Source organism: Ochotona curzoniae, unplaced genomic scaffold (genome assembly GCF_017591425.1).
Source record: "Ochotona curzoniae isolate NIBS_2020 unplaced genomic scaffold, NIBS_Ocur_1.0 scaffold_1037, whole genome shotgun sequence".
Classification (NCBI taxonomy): Eukaryota; Metazoa; Chordata; class Mammalia; order Lagomorpha; family Ochotonidae; genus Ochotona; species Ochotona curzoniae.
Genome location: NW_024467083.1, coordinates 21136517 through 21158024, shown reverse-complemented (window position 1 = coordinate 21158024; position 21508 = coordinate 21136517). Strand labels below are relative to the sequence as shown.

The 21508-nt window shown below is 41.6% G+C and overlaps 1 protein-coding gene across 2 annotated transcripts in view; it reads right to left on the bottom strand.

Annotated features, from left to right (window-relative positions):
- Nucleotides 1–21508, bottom strand: part of LRIG2 (leucine rich repeats and immunoglobulin like domains 2) — a 54472-nt gene that overhangs the window by 8142 nt on the left and 24822 nt on the right. For both annotated transcript variants that reach the window (XM_040998295.1, XM_040998294.1), the window contains exons 3-14: nt 20131–20205; nt 19836–19970; nt 19188–19331; nt 18957–19100; nt 18388–18531; nt 18068–18211; nt 15309–15389; nt 14513–14584; nt 14311–14379; nt 5477–5640; nt 1856–2176; nt 631–912 (exon numbers count right to left, since the gene is read on the bottom strand). In XM_040998295.1, coding sequence (XP_040854229.1) covers nt 631–912; nt 1856–2176; nt 5477–5640; nt 14311–14379; nt 14513–14584; nt 15309–15389; nt 18068–18211; nt 18388–18531; nt 18957–19100; nt 19188–19331; nt 19836–19970; nt 20131–20205 — 1775 coding nt within the window. The remainder of the gene's footprint in view (nt 1–630; nt 913–1855; nt 2177–5476; nt 5641–14310; nt 14380–14512; nt 14585–15308; nt 15390–18067; nt 18212–18387; nt 18532–18956; nt 19101–19187; nt 19332–19835; nt 19971–20130; nt 20206–21508) is intronic.

The following is a 21508-nucleotide window of genomic DNA, read 5'->3' as shown; positions in this document are numbered from 1 at the left end:
AGGCAAACCTGCTTGTTTGCTATCATCAGCTGAGCTACCTCTAAGAAACAGAATTCTCCATTACAAACTCACTGAGCACTTAAAAGACGTGGAAACTTCCAGAGAGAGAGAGACAAAAAAGATAAGCTGGGACTAAGGCTGGAACTGGAGCTGGGACACAGAGGTTAAGCCACTGCCTGTGAAGCCTGCATCCCATATGAGCACCAGTTCTAATCCTGGCTGTTCTACTTCCAATTCAGTTCTGATCCAGCCCTGCAATGCGCCTGGGAAAATAACGGAAGTTGGCCGAAGCACTTAGGCCCCTGCCGCCCATGTAGGAAACCAGGATGGAGTTCCAGGTTCCCAGCTTCAGTCTCACCCAGCCATGGCCATTGTATCTATATGGGAAGCAAACCAGGGGAAGAAAGATCAACTCTCTCTCTTCCTTTGTAATTCAGCTTTTCAAACAAATAAATGTTAAAAAAAAAAAAAGAAGAAAGAGAGGAAGGAAGGGAGGGAGTGAGGGAGAGAAGAAAGAAGGAAGAAAGAAAGGAAGAAAAGAGAAGGTAGCTGGCAAACATATTTGAATTTGGCAGCACCAGAAAGGTCCCTTAAAAGCAGGGACCTGTAGGGCAGCAGAGCCAGACGTACCTAAAACTGTGAGGGAGGCATTGGCTGAGAGGCCTCCTGCCACGTTTTGCGCCATGCAGCTGTAGATTCCCATATCTTCTATTTTCACGTTGGCAATGAAGAAGACATCGTCCTCGGGCATGACATGCATGCGCCTCTCTCGAGCTGCAGGAAAGTCAGTACCACCGTCCTTCTGCCAAGAAATCTGAGGTGCGGGGTGCCCCTCTGCAGCACATTCCAATCTGGCCATGGCACCAGTGCGGATGGTCAGGTCCATTGGCGTTTTCAGAAAGGATGGCATCTCTGTTTCAAGAAAGATCATCAAAACAAGGTGGCCAGAGGGAAAACAGACGTAATACATACCTGCGCTCGCGCTTACCAATATACACAAGAGAACTTGATAGATAAATCAACGAGGGGCTCTTTGTCTTCATGAAGAAGACATGCGCTCTGGACTGATGGGGAAGTCAGTGTGAGGTCAGAGGTCATCTTGCACCCTGGCAGCTCACAAAAGCTGGCCAACAGTGATGACCAACTCTCTAGGATGTACAGCCCATCTACCTGATCATCCTGATGGCAAAAGGAACAGAAGGCCACAAAACTTTCTGTATTCTGTACTTTGGAACCTGACGCTTAGCACAGAGCTAAACAGCGCTGCTGAGGTTAACATCTACAGGGCTGGCAGCGCAATTACAACTTACCAAAACAACATGCTTTCAAAAGTCTCACACTGTAGACACGTAATAAGACATGAAATAAGACACAAGCACCAAGTCTAAAATACGGTGGCTAGTCAACCTAAAAGACAGTGGATGAAACCAGCTCTCCTGGAGAAATGTGTGACAGCCACAGGGAAAAAAGCATTCTTGATAAATAATGTGTGACAACACGTAGATGGGGGTGCTGATCACTGGACCCAGAAGTGTTCCCTCAACACTCCCAAGCATCACGGGCCCTGTGAACAGCATGGGGATACACTTCATAGTTTTCAGAAGATAACTGTGGTTTTAGTAAGAAAAGTGAGAATTTAAAAAAAAAGTTTCAAAAGCAAAAATAGCAGTAAAAGTCCTAGGATCATGAACTTATAACCAAAGATCAATTAGGGACAGTGAGAGGAGAGACAGGCTAATCTCTACCCCTTAGCAGATCCCATTAGCAGGTGTCAGGTTTAGTCTAATTTCCTTGGCCAAGTGGTTCAAGGAGTGAACAATAGCAACCACAAGAAGCGAGGAGTATAATTCCTTACCATTCACAGTCAGTTTGGCTTTCTGAGAATAATTGGAACCAAAGTGATTTGTAACAATACACTGATATTTCCCTTCATCTGTGAAATTCACATTGATCAGATGTAAGATACTAGTGTACTCCAGAGCTTCTCCAGCTTGCTGCCAATAACGCACAAAGTTCTCAATATCCACGTCGTACAGGATCTCGCTGTCTTTGCGCCACACGGTGGACATAGGGGAGTCACTGCTGCTCACGGCAGTGCACATCAGAGTCACGTTCATTCCCCTCAGAGCAACCCTCGTTTCAGGATGTGTCCGAATCTGCGGCTTGAGAAAATCATCTGAAGGGAAAAATGCAGTAGGAACCAACTCAGTTATTGGTGTCTACTTTTTTGGCTTCAATTTAAGATAAAAGCTGTTGAGATTCTGTGTCCTGCTTGCAAGGTGCATAGGAGGCTCAAAGAGACTGCAGAGCGAGAAGCTGCTTCCCTGTTCAAAGCTGGGAGAATGAAGCACAGACAAGCCCAACGATCTGCTCAAAAACAATACTGTCCTCCAACTTCCGGCCTGCGGGAGTCAGTTCTTTTCCCTACCCCTTACTCTCACTTGCGTATGCCAAGTAGAAAGAAAAATCTTTGTATCAGACGTCCAAAACAGGTTCTAATCTACTATCCCTCATATTTACAGAAATGATACAAGCTTTCAAAAGATGCATAAGAAATGGAGTTAAAAGTAAATTCATCTGGGTGCCATAAAAAAAAAAGTTGCAATCTGTATATATGAGAGGTCTTTAAAAAGTCTGTGGAAACAGGGCCCATGGTACAGCCCAGTGAATTAAGTTTCTACCTGTGACCATGGCACATTTGGAAGTACTGGTTAGTCTTGACTGTAACTTCTAACCCAGCTTCCTGCTAATGTGTGCTAATACGCCTAGGAGAGCAACAGGTGTTGGCCTGACTGCTTGGGGCCCTGCAACTCATGTGGGAGGCCAGAATGAAGTTCCTGGCTCCTGAGTTAGCAAGGCCAAGACCTGGCTGTTGGCAGTCATTTAGGGAGTGAACCACTGGATAGAACATTCTCTCTCTGTTCTCTCTCAATTGTTATGCCTTTCAAATAAACAAATCTTTTAAAAAATTCATGGAAAAATACACACTCATTATGAGGAAACAGAATTTTAAAAATTCAGAATAAACATCTTCTAATTTCGTTCCCAAGAAACCTTTTAAAGCATCCTCTTTAATAAGTATGAAATAAACATCTTTTTTATAGTTTTTTTTTTTAAATAAGAAGATTCATGTTATTTAGTTGAAAGGCAGAGTGAAGAGAGAGAGGAGGGATAGAGAGAGCTGGACCAAAGTGGAACAGCTGTGACTCAAACTGGCATTAGCCCACACTATTATCTTTATTGTGTGATTATATAAAATGGGGATATGAACTTAGAAACGATGAAAGACTACCAACATGTCAAATACATGTCTGAAGGTTAACTTAGGAATGGTTAATAAACTACAGATTCACAAAGACAAATGTCACTGGAGTACTTCAGAGAAGCATGTATATGAATTCTTACCTAACATCTTTCCTGGTTACTGTCTCACTGCGCCGTCACTGTTGTGTGGTAGGGCAGGCCACACTGCACGGTGGGTTAAGCGGCTGCCTCTGATGTCTACATCCCACATCTGAGTGCCAGCTACAGCCCCGACTCTCTCACTTCTGATCCAGTTCCCTGCTAATGAGCTCAGAAAGCAACGGATGACGCCTCAAGTACGTGAATTTCTGCCACCACCATGTAGACACGCATGGACTTCTTGCCTCATAACTAAAGTCTGGCTATTGCAATTATTAGGGAGTGAACCAGTGGATGAAAGGCATTTCTCTCTGCCTTTCAAATAAATAAACCTTAAAAAAAAGCCACAAAATACACAAAATGGCACATTATACATGTGCTACAATGCAGGTAATATAAACTGGAGCTAACTTTTCAGAAAATGCTTAGTGACATTTTTCAAGATCTACTAAAAATGTTTGTGTAAATAAAGTCACGTCTTTTTTCACTTTGTTTCACAGTTTTTACAACTTAATAATTAATTTATGTGTCAGGTATTTGTAGCAACAACAAAACAAAACACATTATATTTCATAGGAGTAACTCTTTCATCAATTTTTAGTAGAATTGCTGGGTTCTTTTCTAACAGAATACCCAGTACCCAATATGCTGTGGAAAGAAATATTTTCAGTGCATTAAGTGTACAATTACACAATATTGCACTTTATTTATTTATTTATTTTATTTCGTTTTATGACACAGTTTCATAGGCTCTGGGATTCCCCCTCCAAAAAGCCCTCCCCTCAGATAAAGTCATATTTTGACTAAGTCTGTCTACTCAATAGCTAAAGAATTGCCCTAGAAGGGAAAGGTCCACGTTGATAAAAGCGCCGTTAGACTACCAGTGAAAGTGACCAGTGGGGCAGGCACTTCCTCAACAGTCAGCAAGTCTGCACCCCCACAGGAGCAGCTGGGCTCCTGATCCCAGTTTCCTGCTACTGTATGCCCTGAAGGCAGCAGGTGATCGCACAAAATGCTAGGTCTCTGACACCCAAGTGGGAGATGTGGATGGTGTCCCAGGTTCCTGGCCGTAGCCTGGCCCGGCCCTAGCCATTTTAAACATTTAGCGATTGAACCAATGAGTCAGAGCTTTCTTTCTGTGCTTTTCAGTTAAACAAAAATTAAAAGGGAAAACAACTGTAGCTATCAATCCAAGAGATTGTACATTTCAAAAAACAGGATCACTAGACACAGAGAGAAAAAGCAATCTGTGAAACATCTACCGTGAAATATTAAAACAAAGAATACAAGCCTTGGAGGGCATTGGCTGAGTGGTTGAGATGCTTGAATTCCCTATCAGAGTAGCTGGATTCAACACCTGGTTTGGCTCCACAAAACCTGGGCTGTAACAGAGGCAGGCTGGGATGGCACAAGCAACTGGGTTCCTGCCATCCATGCAGGAGACCTAGACCAAATCCTAGCTCACAGCACTGGACTGGCTCGGCTTCAGTTGTAGATATTTTACAAGTGAACCAACAGACAGGAGATCTGTGCCTGGCCTCTCAAATTAATACAAAAAATTTAATGTAAAATTCAACCTACAATTACTATAAAATAAAAGCATAATCACTGAAACATAGGTCAGAGAAGATTATAGAGAAAGAAATATATGTGCTAAGGGGAAAGCACTGTGGGTTTATAATTTTTTTTTTCAATTCATTTACTTTTTGAGAGGAAGAGGGAAATGAAGAAAGAGACAGGAAAGAGGGTTGGAGGGAGGCAAAGAGACAGAGAACTCACCCTTCTGCTGGGTCATGACCCAGATGCCCACAACAGCCAGCACAGCCAGCCAGGACCCAGGAAATCCACCTGAGCCGACCACTTGGGACATCACCATCCTCTGTTTCTCAGGCCCTGCACTAGCAAGAAGGTGGAACTGGGACCTCAGCTCAAACCCAAGCACTCGTATGTGGGATGCAATTTCCCAACCAGTGGCTTAACCGCTACATTAAGAATGTGCCCCTGATTTCTACTTTCAACCCTGTTAAGAAAGTTAGGTACATAACATATAAATTTTTAAGAGAAAAATACATACCACAGACAAAATCTTTCACATCCACATCCAGGATGCTTTGCCCAGCGAGCCACTCAGGATGCGCACAGCTCACGTTCACGGAATGATCAAAGTTGTTATCAACCAGCCATTTAAGGAACCACTTTAAGTGGCAGTCACAGAGCAAGCTGCTTGTGTTCAGAATCCTGCAGAAGAGGAAAGAAGAAGAGAGGCCTTGGTTTCATTCTACATTTCTTTAGCACTGAAATCTCCGTACACTCTTATTTGTTTCTTCTCAAAAATGTTTACTTGGAATCTTATTATGTAGGATATATTCAATCTGTCAGCCCCAATTCTTCAAACATATCAATGTCATGAAAGAGACTACAAAAGATGACAGCAAGAGCAAAGTGACTGAAGATTCAGTAACCAAATGAAGTATGTGACCTTTGGAAAAAAGAAACCTAACATCCTCCAATACTGGGGAAATCTGAATGTGCACTGTATTTTCTAATTTTTTACCATACATGTGTGTGTTAAAAATATTTATTTAACTGAAAAACAGAAAGACTAGAGTGAAAGATTTCTTCCATCTGCTAGTTTACTCCAAATGGCCACATGAGTCATCTAGGTTAAGACAAAGGAGCCCACAGGTGATGGGGCTCAATTGCTTGGGTTTTCATCTGCAAGCCTGCCCCCTACAGCAGAGAGCTGGTTTGGTAGTGGAATAGCTGGGAATTAAACTGGTTGTCTGATGTGAAATGCCAGTGTTGGCAACTGATGGCCAACACTGTGCCACAATACTAGCCACTGAATACAGTTTTAAAATTTATATTTAAAGGCTTTATTTTGTTTGTTTGAAAGGGACAGTGATGGAGAAACAAACACAAAGACATCCTTTATTTGGTTCATTCTCCAAACACTGTAAAAGCTGGGGCTGGGCCAGGCTAAAGCCGGGAGCCAACAACTCCATCCCAGTGTCCCAGGCGGGTGGTGGCAGCCCAAGTACCTGGGGCGTCTTCCATTGCCTTCCTCGTAGGGAGCTGCTTCAGAAGCAAAGCACATGCACTTGAGCCAGCACTCTAATACAGGATGCCAGTGTCACAAGCAGCAGCTGAACCCTCTATTCACAACACCAGAACCTAAATTTAACTTTACCTTTTTTTTAATCCAAAGATTTTTTTGTTGTTGTTGTTGGAAAGGCAGATTCACAGAGAAGAGAGACAGAGAGAAAAGTCTTCCATCTGCTGGTTCACTCCCCAAGCGGCTGAAAAGGCCAGAGCTGAGCCAACCCAAAGCCAGGAGATTCGTTCAGGTCTCTCACATGAGTGCAGAGTCCCAAGACTTTGGGCTGTCCTCTACCACTTTCCCAGGCCACAAGCAGGGAGCTGGATGGGAAGTGGAACAGCTAGGATATGAACCAGCACCCATACGGGATCCCAGCACATGCAAGATGGGGATTTAGCCACTAGATATTTGCACCAGGCCCCCAAATTTAGATTATAAACCCTTTCACTTTCCCCCAAATGCCAAACAAAGCACCATGGAGAAATACCAAAAGATATATTGGCCCAAAAAGTATTTTAAGTACAACTTAGGTTTCAAATGACCAAAACTAATCAAAATTTCTCAGTTGTGATACGTGTTTAGGGCTGGAAGTTTAGGAATCACTCAGTGCCCTGTTGTTTAAGAAAAAGTGAACCATATCTCTGCTTTCCTTTGAACAGCCTAGGTGCCACTGTCTCATTTGCTGCTCTCATTCACAAGGACCAGATAAGTTTTGGCTGGGACCTGGTAGGAGAGTACTGCTCACCCACGGTGTGAGCAATCAAGATACTTAGGAGGACTTCTATTTAAAAAAAAAAAAAATGGTTAACAGAACAAACTGCAGTCAGTTTCTGAGTCCAGAAGGAAGCTTTGGGTTTGTAGATACTGGGCTTAATCCATTATCAGATGTAATCAAGACAAGCCAGCATCCCGACTCACAGTGTGAACTGTTCTGTAGTATCATCAAGATGTTCACAGAGAATATGGTCACAGGTGTGCAGCCTGTCCACACGTGACTGACAGAAGTGAGTTCTCTTAACGGTTTATGCTAAGTCATCAGCCTCAGTTCACAGGGCTTCACAAAGCAGCAATTTTACTCACACTAAGTCAGCAGGATGAGAAAATGGGAAACAGTCAATATGGCTAGATACTTAAGGAAACCACAAGAATTGAAAGTTTTAATTTCCTAAGGATTGGCAAAATGTGCACAGAACCTACAAGGGCGCACTACAGTTTCCCAATGAAGAGAAAAACATGTCCTCACCCCGCCAGACCCCTTACCTTTCATTCATGTTTATGAGGTAAAGCTGGTCTCGTTAATTCACTCTTACTATTTATGTAAGTGCAGGAAAACGATAATTTACCACAGAGGTCTTTATCAATGTGCTTTACCGGAATTTTTCAAATATTTTTTTTTCTTTTTGAGAGGCAACAGACAAACAGTGGGAAGGCTCCTATCTGCTGGTTCACTCCTCAAATGTCCCCAGTCGTTTGCACTGGACTGTTGGAAACACCACTCACTGGGTGGCAAGAATTCCATTACTCAAGCCAACAGCACTGGCTGCTAGAGTGTGCATGAGCAGGAAGCATCAACAGCCAGAGCCAGGCAGGGAACCCAGGTTCTTAAATATGGGTCGTGGACATGTCAAGCCTAGCTCATCCCAGGAAGGTCATAAGAGTACCTGGGAAGTGCCAATGCTTATAAAGGCACTTTAGATAAACTAATCTGAGAACCTGCTTATAAGATGTCCAGCTCCTAGCCCTAGAGTCAAGGAAGGTCACATCCAGGCACCCCAGAAAGTTCACAACACATATTTTTGATCGCTGGAGGAACAGGGATAGAGAAAAGTAACAATGTCACAAACTTAGCAAACTAAAGCACTCACCCCATTACAGGTACTGAAGGTGAAGTCTGGAGTGAGCCCCTAGCCTGCTTTGCTGCCTTGGGAGGCTGTTCAGAGTCTACTCTGAGGGGTGGGTATTAAGTCAGTTAGATATTTCATATATCAGTAAAGCGCTCTGACCAGAGCAGGCATTTGGAGACTGAACCACCAGATGAGTGCTGTCTGCCTGTATTTCAAATAAACAGTTATTTAAAACTTTTTTCTTTTCCACACAATTAGTTATTTTTAAAAACTGGGCAACTGGGGCCAGCACAATGGCATTAGAAGGTTAAACCTCTATACCTTGGCTTGTAATGCCAGCATCCTACATGGGTACCACTTTAAGTCTTAGCTGCTCCATTTCCCAGTCCAGTTCCCTGCTTACTGTCTAGGAGGCCAGTAGAGGATGGTTCAAGCCCTTGAGCCCATGCAGCCATGTGAGACACCCAGAAGAAGCTACTGGGCTGCAGGTTTTAGATAGGTGAGACTCTGGCTGTTGCACCCAGTTGGGGAATAAACCAAGAGATAGAAGATCTCTCTGTCTCTCCCTCTCACTCTGTACCACTGACTTTCAAAATTAAATAAATAAATCATTTAAAAAAATGACACTCAAAAGTCCTGATATTTAAATCAAGATTTTGAATTGTGTCTTGTTGCAAGGAGAACATGTTACTATTGAATCCAAGCAAGTAACCACTGCCATGAAAATAAAAATACTGAGTAAGTAACTGAATTCTGCAGAAAACAGAAAAAATAAAAATTGTTTCATTTTTGTTCACAAATATATACTTAACAAAACTGCTGTAACTTTCAGAGCACTTAAGTGGAAACAGAAAGGGGCTCCTGAAAATCTGAAAATAAAACATGAAAGACCCAGCAATGTTCTAGAAGAAAAACAGTAATCATCCTTCGTCAGTCGCTCAGTCCCATGCAATTAACTCTTGTTCTAACTCACCAGGCTTAACAGTTCCATGAACCTACCAATTTCTTCATTAGAGTTCTGGAAATTCTTTGCTGGTCTAATATATGAACTTAAGGTTAAGAGAACTCTACACTTGTCAGAGAATCTTCCATGAACCTCCTCAAGGATAAAGCACTTTCAGGTAATCACTTACAAAAGCTTTCAGAAAAACTTATTTCAAGGAGACACTTCACTAACACGACTGATAACATTATATACTAACATAACTGACAACACTCTGCCAGACAACACTGTGTCACCCAGAGCAAGAATACGGACAACTGTCCATGAACTTCACACAACTTCTCAAGTACTCACATCCACACAAACATCACCCACAGAAGGCTTAGGATCCGGAGCACTCCCGGAAAATCTCAAAGTTAATTAAAGGTCACAATGATCTTATGTAGACACTGATTTGGGGTAACTGTCAAATTGTCAAAAAAAGGTTTACACAAATATAGGATCATAGACAATTAATTATGAAACAATATTTATTCAAGGTGGCAATGAAATATTTTAAAGAGAAACACAGAAAGCTACATAGTTGTAAACAAAACTTGGTTCTTTCAATATTTGTATTAAAATATGCAGTTTCCTTAAATAATCTAAATCTGATGAAGGGCCCTGGCCTGAGGTTAAACCTGCTTCCAATCTAGTTCCCTACTAATGTGTCCTGGAAAGCAGCAGAAGACGGCCCAGGGGATCAGACCCCTCATCCCAGGAAGGCCCAGATGGAATTGCAGGCTCCACTTTGACCTGGTCCAACCCTGTTCGCTGTGACCATTTAGGCAGAGAATCAGAAGAAGGAACAGCTTTGTGTCTCTCCCCATCTCTCTACAACTTTGTCTTTCTTTTCTTTTTTTTTTTTTAAAAGATTTATTTTATTTTTATTGGAAAGGCAGATATATATAGAAGAGGAAAGACAGAGAGGAAGATTGTCTCTCTGATGATTCGCTCCCCAAGCGACTGCAATGGCCAGAGCTGAGCTGATCTGAAGCCAGGAGCCAGGAACTTCTTCCGGGTCTCCCACGCAGGTGCAGGGTCCCAAGGCTTTGGGTCGTCCTCGACTGCTTTCCCAGGCCACAAGCAGGGAGCTGGATGGGAAGTGGGGCTACTGGGATTAGAACTGGCACCCATTTGGGATCTTGGTGTATACGAGGTGAGGACTTTATAGTCACTAGGCCAGCACGTTGGGCCCAACTTTGTCCTTCAAATAAACAAAACATCTTTTAAAAAAAAGTTTGAGGCACAGGAAATTAAATTAATAAAACCAAGTATCAGGCCTGGCATGATAGCGTAGTGGTTAAGGTCCTCACCTTGCATGCCCGGTATCCCATATGGGCACTGGTTCTAATCCTGGAAGCCCTGCTCCCCATCCAACTCCCTGCTTGTGGCCTGGAAAAACAGTCGAGGACGGCCCAATGCTTTAGTTCCTAGTCTATCTTTAGTTCCTAGTCAGACTAAAAACTAAAAAAGGTAAAAAAAAAAAAAAAAAGTGTGTGTGTGGGGACTAGTACAGTGGTACAGCAAAATATGCCACTGTTCACAAAACCAGCATCCCATACTGGATTGCTTTTTGGAGTCCTGAGTATTCCACTGTCAATTCAATGTATTCACCAGGAAGCTGGAATTGGGAGTGGAGCCAAGACTCCCATCAGGCATGCTGATAGGGGATCCTGGCATCCCAACCAGCATCTTAACCACTAGGCCAAACGCACATGTTTCATCCTTATATCCTTCATTCTCCTTTCTCAATCTAACATTAAATGTTCTCCAAATAGGACAAAACAACTCTTTTCCATAGCATACTTCTCTTGCATGCATATTTGTTATGTTTTCCCCTACTCTAAGCAGGTTTCACTTACTTGTGAACACGCGCACAGATGCAAACCTAGATCTCTCAACTTTCCCTCTAAAATTCTAGCCATGACACAGTAACACAAGTAACACAAACCTTCTGGATCACATAAAATAGTTACTACTTCTCTCTTCTCTACTTTCTATATTCTTATCTACACTGTGTTTCTGACAAAAGGTTTCCCATTTACCACTACTTGTGGAGAAAACTTTCAAGGTGCTTTTTCCCTGACACGTAAGCTCACAGGGGCTGAAGAGATGTCTGGAAGCTGTCTGGATACCTCCAAAGTCTGTACGTAGACAAGGAATTCTGTCTTTTTCAATTATCCCTTTTCCTTTTCTGTCTCAGCTAGTTGCTTCCTGATGTTCCCAAGTCCCCTAAGACTCCCTGTGGAGACTAGGAGGACCAAATTCAGACAACTGAGCAGCTGCAGTGGACAAAAGGATGAAGGAGTAAGGATCTGCAGGGGGACTTCTCAAAGAATTTAAGGGACCTGCAAGAAGACAAAAGTCAGCAAGCGGAGGAAGACGGACAGGAAGCAGTGTGGAACCAGACATCTTAGAGGACCCAATTAGGGGATATCTTAAATTTCACAAAATGGCTAATCATGTTCCAACATGAAGGAGGACAGAATCGGTGGAATATAGTCAGTAGGAGTTTGGGGAAAATGGGTGTTTGTTACAGGGAAGTTCTAATGAGAGAAGCAGGAGCCAAGGAAGGAAGACTCCCAGCCCAGGGAGTCAGGGAATAATCCCTACAAAGGAAGAAGAGCCAAGAAAAAGGCCCTCTACCCAGGACACATCTTTCAAAAGAAGCCTTAAGCCCTAAGAGATTTACAGAGAACACTTAGAATCCTAAGATCATCACCTTTCTTACCAGCTTCAACGGACACTTGTCCAGAGCAATGGTTCACAGCCTGACTCACCACTGGATCCCCAATCAATCACAAGTGAAGACAAAGGCTTCAACGGTGCATACTGGGGGTCCTGGTTGAGAGGTCTGGGGGTCCAATGATAAACTTGATCCTATCCAAGTCACAGCACTATAGCTATTAAAGTTACCCAATGATAGTTGGTAAAGCATGATAAGGGCAACTTTATTCAGGACCACACAACAGGCACAGGCACCATGGCAATGGAATTTCAAATAGGGCAGAGACAGGGCTCGACTCCAAACACAGTCTGGGCAAAAAGGAACTGATAGCCAAGGAATTGGATAGGGATTGCTGGATGGAAAACTATTGAGTAGCATAAGAAGTTAAGCACTCTGGCTGAATTAAGAGGATTCCTGCTGAAGACAGGCCAAGGTGATTAGACATCAACTGGGAGAAGGTGAGATAAGAAACCTGCTCAGATAAAGAATAAATAAGATACTGATGTGGGTGAGTTTTTGCTCAAACTGAAATATGGGGGTTGGCATTGAAGAGCAGAGGATTAAGCCAAGGCCTGCAGAGCCAGCACTGTAGATGGGTGCCAGTTCTCGTCCTGGCTGCTTCACTTCGACTGAGCTCCCTAATAGTGTTCCCAGGAAAGTGGCAGAAGATAGCCCAGGTCTTCCAGCCCCTGAACCCTCCTGGGAAGCCCAGAAACAGCACCAGCTTCCGGGATTTAGCCGGCCCAGCCCTAGTCACTATGGCCATTTGGAGAGTGAGCCACAAATGGGAGATCTACTCTCTGTCCTTCTTCCTCTCTCTATAATTCTGAATTTCAAATATACAAATCTTTTCAAAAATTCAAAAATAAATTAGTAAACAATTTTACATGAAGTATACACAAAGGATAGAGGAGGTTCAAAATGAGGCTGAAGTAGGGTCAAGAAAAGAATCTTGGCCACAACTCCCAATCACTAAATGACTCTCTGAAGACTGAAATGACAACATTTGCTTTTGCTTACTTTCTAAACTGCATGTTAAACTGTGTTCTAATGATGAACTTTTTGGGGGCAGGTGAGTGAAGCCACTGCCTGCTGGGATAAACAGGTAAGGTGTATCAGAGTGCCTGGTCCCAATGCCATCTACTCTGCTTCTTATCCAGTCTCCTGCTAATGTGTCCTCAGAAGCAACAAACAATGACCCAAGTTCCTGGACTGTTGCCACCTATGCGGGAAATTCAGTTGAAGCTGTGGGCTCCCGGCCTCAGTCTGGCCCCAGACAAGGCTGTTGTGGGCATCTGATGAGAGAACCTGGATGGCAAATCTTTCTCTTTCTCTGTCTTTTTAAGTAAATGAAAACAAATACATAACTTAAAAATTTCCTACTGATATGTAGACTATCACTTGCAAAAAACAAGGTAGTACTAATTTATAGTAAATAGTACTAATTTATAGTAAATTAAACTAAGCCTAGGAAAAACAATTCAAAATATCTCAATAAATCTCTCCTCTACTGAAAACAAAACAAAACAAAACAAAACAAAACAAAACAAACAGAAAAGATACTTTAAAAATCTGGCGGAAAACAACCAATGATGATTTTCACAGCATTTTCAATTTTCACTATATGCCAGGTTCTGGACTGAGAATTTCCTCAAAACCATCCAAATTCTATGACCTGCTGGCCCCACGTGATAAGCTCCTGCTTTGCCCTCTGGCTCCATTTCACTTGTTCTCCCCCGTGACCAGAAATCCCTTTTCCCAGGATTCATGTGACTTGTCATTTCATCAAGGTCCCAGTTTAAATGCTGTACCTTCACAAGTCACCCCTCACCACTTGATCTAAAACACCTATCTTGAGGGATGTAACAACTAAGATGCCACCTGGAATGCCTGCATCCCATTCCATACTACTTGGATTCAAGTCCCAGGTCCGCTTCTGACTCTAGCTTCCTGCTAACCCACATCTCTGTAGGAAGCAGGTGATGGTTCAAGTACTTTGGTCCCTGCCACCCACACTGGAGAACAGGACTGAATTCCAGACTCTAGGTTCCAGCCTCACCAAGCTCTGGCTGTTGAGGGCATTTGTGAAGTGAACCAGAAAATTGAAGGTATTTATTCACCTCTCTCTGCCTTTTGAATAAATGAGAAGAAACACACATAAACAAATTTTAAAGAATGGCAATGCTAGGGTTGGTATTTGGTTAATGATCTCATTGATCAGTAAGAAATTAAAAAGGCGTAAGTTACTTACAATTCTTTCAAGTGAGTTTGAGAAAAAGCATTTTCTTGAATAGACATTATAGCATTGTTGTTCAAATCCCTGAAGAGAAATAAAACATCACCAGTCACCATTTCTACAATTAAGTTATATAAACACTCTAAAGATAGTGATGAAAACCTCTGCTAATAGCAAAGATGATGTAGTGAACGAAACATATTTAAGAAATACTTACAGATGCTCAAGAGATTCGAGACCAACAAATGCTTTCTTTGTAATTGATTTAATCTGGTTTCCTTGTAATATTCTGAAATAAAATTGAATTCATTAAAGAAGTTTCTATGCAAGATGAAAATAAGTAAAATATCTCATTTGTGATATTTTCTAACAGGTTCATTGAGGTTTAATCAATTATACATACAAAGAACTATACGCATTTTGTGTGTATTCTTTGATGACAACATACATTTTTTGGAAAGCTATGGACTTGTATTGTTAACCAATGCAAATCACAAGCTGAAGCCTTCCATTATGCTGTCAGGGCCCCCTGAGGTACCTCTGAACAATCACCCTGACCACTGGCAAACTGGTCATTTGTATACACTAAACTGGACTGTATTCCCCAGTTCTCTCTTCATGCGAAAAGATCAGGACAAAGACAAAAGTGTGAATCTTGGGAGAAATTTTTCTCAAGAGCTAAAATCTTGACATGAAAAAACCCTCCCCTTTTGCTAGGTGAATCATTCACAAATCTCATACAATGAAACAGATCACCAGTCCAACCATGGTAGTTTAACCATGATTTCCCAGTTCAACCATTCTAATTCCAGGAATAACTTCACTAAGTGCCTGCAGCCATGCTTTGTCAACAAATTCCCTCGAGATGACCAATACAACACACAGTCACCTGACAGAGCCGCCCTGTTAACACAGGTCAGCATGCTCTGTCCTAGCAAACAAACATGGCTCTTCACATTTACAGCAGGGTCCCCAAACACCCTCGGGAGACACACACAAACATAAATACATACAGCTTAGTGAGGCTTGTAAGTCCAGCAAAGGCTTCACTAGCATCTTCTATGGCCCATGAAATTTCATTGTTTCTTAAATCTCTACAGAAACGACAGGAAAAGACAGGTTATGGTAGCACAACCATCACTCCACCGAGCATCCAGCTACCTCGGCGTGGCGATGGCAAGGTGCATATACTGATTCTGATTCTTACTGCAGCAGTTACTTATTACAAGCACCTGATCACGTGTGTTTAAAAGAGTATTTGTGACAAATATGGAAGAGCCGAGTCTCAGGCTAGGAATTAGCTGGTCTGGCTAAGCAAATCTAGACACCTGCTAAAAGTGCTATCTTCCTGCCTAACCGTCCAAAAGATTAATATTAACATAAATCTGCAGGTACTGTTTTTTCCTGTAGGCCTGGCTTGCCTATAGACAAAGAACAGGTGCTGTTTTTGCTCAAGATATGAAACGGGGTGGGCGGAGTGTGTGTTCTTCCTGGTCCCTAGCTAGTTCCTGGGATAATAAACATACTACCGAATCACACAACGACTCTTGATAAAAGCCATCTTTGTTCAGGACGGTATGTTGGAAGGGAAAGACTTAGGAATCTCACTTGTGGAGAAGATACATGGTCCTACGAAGAAGAGGACTGGGGCTAGCATTGCAGCACAGCAAATTAAGCTGCTGTCTGCAATACTGACATCCATTTGGATGCTAGTTCAAGTCCCAGCTGTTCCACTTTGGATCCAGCTCCTTGATAATGCATCTGAGACAGCAGCAGCAGGTGGCCCAATTGCCTGGCTGTTGCAGCCAATTAGGGAGTGAACCAATGGATGGAAGATCTCTCTATGTGACTCTCCCTCTCTATAACTCAGCCTTTCAAATAAATAAATCTTTTTTAAAAAGAAAAAACGGGGATTACAAGGTGCAGGGGATCCAGCTTACAAATTTTATTTGACTACTGAGAATCTGGGAGATCCAACACGTTCTCTGGGTCTTTGAAGTTACAATAGCTTACAATAGCATCGATACAGAGTTTTGCAACTTCAATAAAAGCAGGGAATGATATGCCCTTGATCATTGTATTTTTTAAAAAATGGAAATTACAGATCTTTAGAAATCTACTCTTTCATTCTCAGAGGACATGTAACTGTACCACAGCACATGCTGACAGGAGAAACACCTGTCAAAAACTTAATTATTTTGCTCCTAAAGTTGTCTCATAGTAAAATAAAACATAAAGCTTTTTTCTTTGTAGGATAAACATAAATTTGGGTGACTAACAAAAGGGTTTGGGACATCTCTCTTCTCAGTTATTTAAGTGTATTTTATTTTGTCAACAAATAAATGCTGAAACAAGTGCCCCAATGCTTCAGTACTGTCCTCCTCCTCCACAGAAAATCTGGGGAGAAATTCTTCACCAAACTGAGTAACAACTCATCTAACCTGGTAAGAGCATTGAATTTGGCAGAGTTTGAGATTTGATGCTAATTCTACCTTAACTATCTCTGTGGCACCAGAAATTATTTACTTCTGCAATGATTTCTCGGAAGTTGCACTGTAAAAGCAGTAAGTGAAGAGACAGACTGTCTGCCACCTCCTGAACTGCCAATCAGCTGCAAGGGCATCTGCCGGCCCATGTGCAGTGATACCACTTTCCTGCTGACACCGACGGAGAGAGCGAGCAAGAGACACACACACAATCAGAAGGAATATGCTAAAAAAATCATGCTTATTCACGTGTATCCATAGACAGAATTGCCAAGCTATCCTTATTATTGATGTCGAGATCATAAAGTTGGGAGCCTCTTTTCTGAGACCATTTAACAATTCTGACCTTGATGACCACAAAGTTCACTACTCAGGACACTTGAGAAGCTGCAAATTCTATTAATAATTGTTTTCTCTTATTTTGCTCCATTTAAGATTATTGTATTTCTTTAAAATAGTTTCATTCAAAAAACTTCTATTCCCTGATGAGGCTAAAACATTGAATTTACAGAGCCACAGGTTTTAGGGTTGAGTTTGTCTTTAACAACCATCTAGTTCTAGATCCTCCCTTAACTGCAGGAATGGTACAAAATGGTATCCAGGATTTTTGCTATCTGCTGAGATAGAAAACACACATGAATTTCCAAATCAATTTAACCTGGGTTCCAATTATGGCTCATATTACAAGTTACGTGATTCTGAGCAAGCCACATACAGCTCCATGAGCCTCAATGTGCTAAAGAAAAACACAGCAACGTTCCTGGTATTTTAAAATATCCGGCACATATCAGACAGTCAGTGCCAAGTTTCTCCTGTCCAAAGTCATGCAGCAAACACCAACAGTGAGTGCTGCTCCCCCCACACGCGCTGAATCCTTTTAAAACAGCAGTTCTGCTACATGCCAAGGCCAAAGAAACAGGAAGATGACTGCATTCTTTTTTTTTTTTTTTCATTTTTTCTTGATGACTGAATTCTTCACACTAGTAATTATGTTTTATTCATAGTAGCTGGCATCATGAGTAAGGCTTTGCCGTTCAGGTAATTAGCTCAGAATTAAAGCAGAAAACCAAAAGTGCCCACCAGAGGATTGAAATAAATCTTATTCATGGGGATAGAAAACAAGGCAGATTGCCTTGCCTCAAGGCACAGGGCAGAAGAATCACAAGATGTTAACACACATAAATGTGTAGTTTGATTAGTTGTTTTAATTAATGTTTTACATTGTATTAAAATTTAGCACAGGGAGAGTGAAGGGTGAAGAGAGGGAGGGAAATGGATATACTTACAGAGTCTGAAGATTGGAAAGAAATCTAAACACACCATCAGCAATGTGAGTGACTCTGTTGTCCCCCAAATTTAATCTCTCCAATAAACTCAGACCCACAAAGGCCGATTCGTCCAGGCGCGTCAGCTGATTATAAGACAAATCACTGAAAACAGAAAACATGGAAGGTAGGGAATTCATTATATCTTGGTTAAACATACAAATTCTTGCATACCTCTAGGAAGGCAAGGTGTTGATTTGTCACTACTGGCCAGGGGGGTGATTTGTTCCCTCCTACTCTAGGCTTGTAGCCTCTAGAGAAACGACACTCCCCGCACTTACAGTTCAGACAGCCTTTGGCAGAACTCCCATGCGTCGGGGCTGATTCTTTCAATGGCATTCTGGCTCACGTAGAGCTGCTGTAACATTCGCAAGCCATACAACCATCCCTTGTTCACTCGAGTAAGATTATTGTGTTCCAGTTCTCTGCAGAATCAGACCGAAAGGAGAAAACATATTGCAAACCAAGGCACTTCAATGACAAGCAGATTTAAGTCTTCCATTTTTCAGACCGATACTTCTGCTCAACCCAAGTGAGCCAACAAAATCTATTTCATAAATATTTGCATCTGATTTAACATCTAGTGCTAGAGGATAGGAAAACTAAATTATCAGCTCCCCAAAATCAATATGCCAAATTGTATAGGATTCCCTATTAATTAGCATTAATGTTAGCATTAACAAATGTTAGCAATGTTAACATTAACAAAAATGCTAGTTACTAACAAAACTTTAAAAAGCTTTGTGTGCACTCATTTCACCCCAGAGAACAAAGAAAGAATGAATGCACTCTTGTATAATAATCCCAGCACAAGACCCTGAAATGCCCTGGACTCTTTTCTAATACTTACAGTTCTTCCATGTTATTGAGGCCAAAGAATGCTCCATCCTTAAGTTTACTAATTCCATTCCGCTGCATTTTCAAAGATCTTAAAGAATCAAGCCCTTGGAATGTAAGACCTTCTACAATTTTAATCCTGTTTCTTTTAAGTTCCCTTTAACAGAAATAGGTTCACGGTCAGGAAAATTTTTTGGAGAAAAACTTAGAAAAAACTCTCCTCTTCATCAATTTAATTACTTACAAGAACTGGAGGTGGGGCAGCTTGAAGATCTTGGGTGGGATCATGCTAATTCGGTTCCGATTTAACTTTACCACTAATAAGGAACTTGATAAGTTATCAAAGCAACCAGCTTCCAAGGTGGTTATCCTGTTATTACTCAAATTCCTAAAGTGAACAGTATAGTAAAGAAAAGCACTTAAAAATCTATCACTGTAAAGCGGCCCTATGACCGACTACATACAACTACACAAATCATCTCGCTGTCTCATTTGTTCATATAAAAATCAGGACGATCCCTACTTCACATAGGTTGCTACAAAATAGTGAGTATGAATATGTTCTGTAAACTAGGAAACATAGGCACACATATTAATTATCATCACCATAGTAAGCCACTCTTCAGTAACATACTATTTGCCTCTAACAAAACTGTTGGTTTAAAAACCAATCCAGAATTAATTTCTCAAAAATTGTCCTTGGGTACTCATTCATATTTTCTGAAAATAACAGTCTTTCTTCAGGGGAAATAAAAAACATTTTCAAAAAACTGACGTTATGTCTTTTAAATATGTTATATTTAAATCACATTAACTAACAGAAATTCAGAGTATCAATACTAAACATGTTCTTAATCTAATTTAAACCTTAATTTGAATTCCTTTTACTTACAGGTACTTAAGCTGCATTCGAGGAAACGAGGATGTCTTGATTTCAGATATTATGTTTGAGCTGAGGTCTAAACTTTCAAGAGCAGAGTAAAGCTGGAATGCCTCTGCATTGATTTCTGGAATCATATTATGGACTCTATAAAATAAAGATCCTATTACAGCTTTTTGCCAGTGATTTGCCATGGGATACAGGGAGGTTAAAATAATTGGGATCAATAATCTAAGTGCTTAAACAACAAAGTAAACTATAAGCTATTCATAATTTAAGCGAAATATCTAAAATCTTAATCACTTACAGTGAAAGCAGAGTAATATTAGATGTTGGTTCTCCAAAAGACGGTATTTCTGTTAACTCATTGTAGTTCATTTTCCTAGGGAAGGAAAAACGTAAACTTCAGTAAGAAAAACATTACTGCTTGAATTCTAGTTCCCAGCCAACAAATATTCTTCAGAATAAATACCAAATTAAAGCCTTACGACTAAAAATGAATTAGACTGAGATAAAAATGTTTTTATTGACAGCCTAAGGAGTTTAATAAGCACTGCTCCTTCAGTGTTACTTTAATAACAATGCCAAGATTAGAAAAGCTAAGAAATCTATTCTGTCTCAGCAAGTCTTTGAAAACTGCATTTATGACAGCTAATGAGGAGTTATACAAAGAGCCCTCCTCCTACACCCTCCCTCTCCCTTACATATACACAATGTGCTGTTATTTCCTTTTAAAGATCTATTTATTTATTTGAAAGAGTTACAGAGAGAAGTGAGGGGGAGGAAAGGAGAGTGGGGGGGTACAGGAAAAGGGAAGGACAGATCTTCCATCTGCTTGTTACACCTCAAATGGCCAGGAACTTCTTCTAGATCTCCTTTGTGGTTGCAGGGACCCAAATATTCAGGACAACTGCTGTTATTTTTCCAGGCCATTATCAGGAACCTGGACTGGAAGAGAAGCTGCTGAAACTTGAACCAGTGCCTATGTGGAATGGCAGCATCACAGGTGATGGCTTAATTACTACACCACATCAGGCCCATTCACTCTGCTTTTAAGGCTTTTCAAACTTCGGGTGGGTATCTGACACAGCAGCTGAGAAGCTGTGGGGGCAGGGGGAGGAGGAGGAAGCAGTGTCATAGCAGGTAAAATAGCCAACAATCCAGTTCTCTGTTGATGGCCTAGCAAAAGCAGCTGATGATGACCCAAGTGTTTGGGTCCCCACCACCCACATGGAAAATCAGAAAAAGCTCCTAACTCCCAACTCTGGCCCGTCCACCTGTGAGTCACCTATCATCTGAGAGGGGACGGTATTGCACACCACTTCCCTCACAAGCCCCTTTTAAAGGCTTGTGCAGCAGGGGCTCGCTCTCTTTCTGGTCAGGTGGTTCCATTGCTCTGGCACCTTGACTCTTAGGTGACTCAGGACAGGTAATCCTCCGAGCATGGTCCCTGTGTACTGCTTAGATGGGACAATGGATATAGCAATGTTATTTCTGGTTTGTGTACTACCGGGAGTTCCAGGAGAGGTGAAGTTCAGCAGTGATGGAATATGGGCAGAGAAGCCAGGGAAAGGTGAATGTCTGCAGCTTTGTAAGTGTGTCCAGGTTATTCGTTGCATGTCTCAGGATAGTTTATATTGTTGGGGAAGCTGGAACATAGGTCTTCAGCTTAATGGATGGACTTA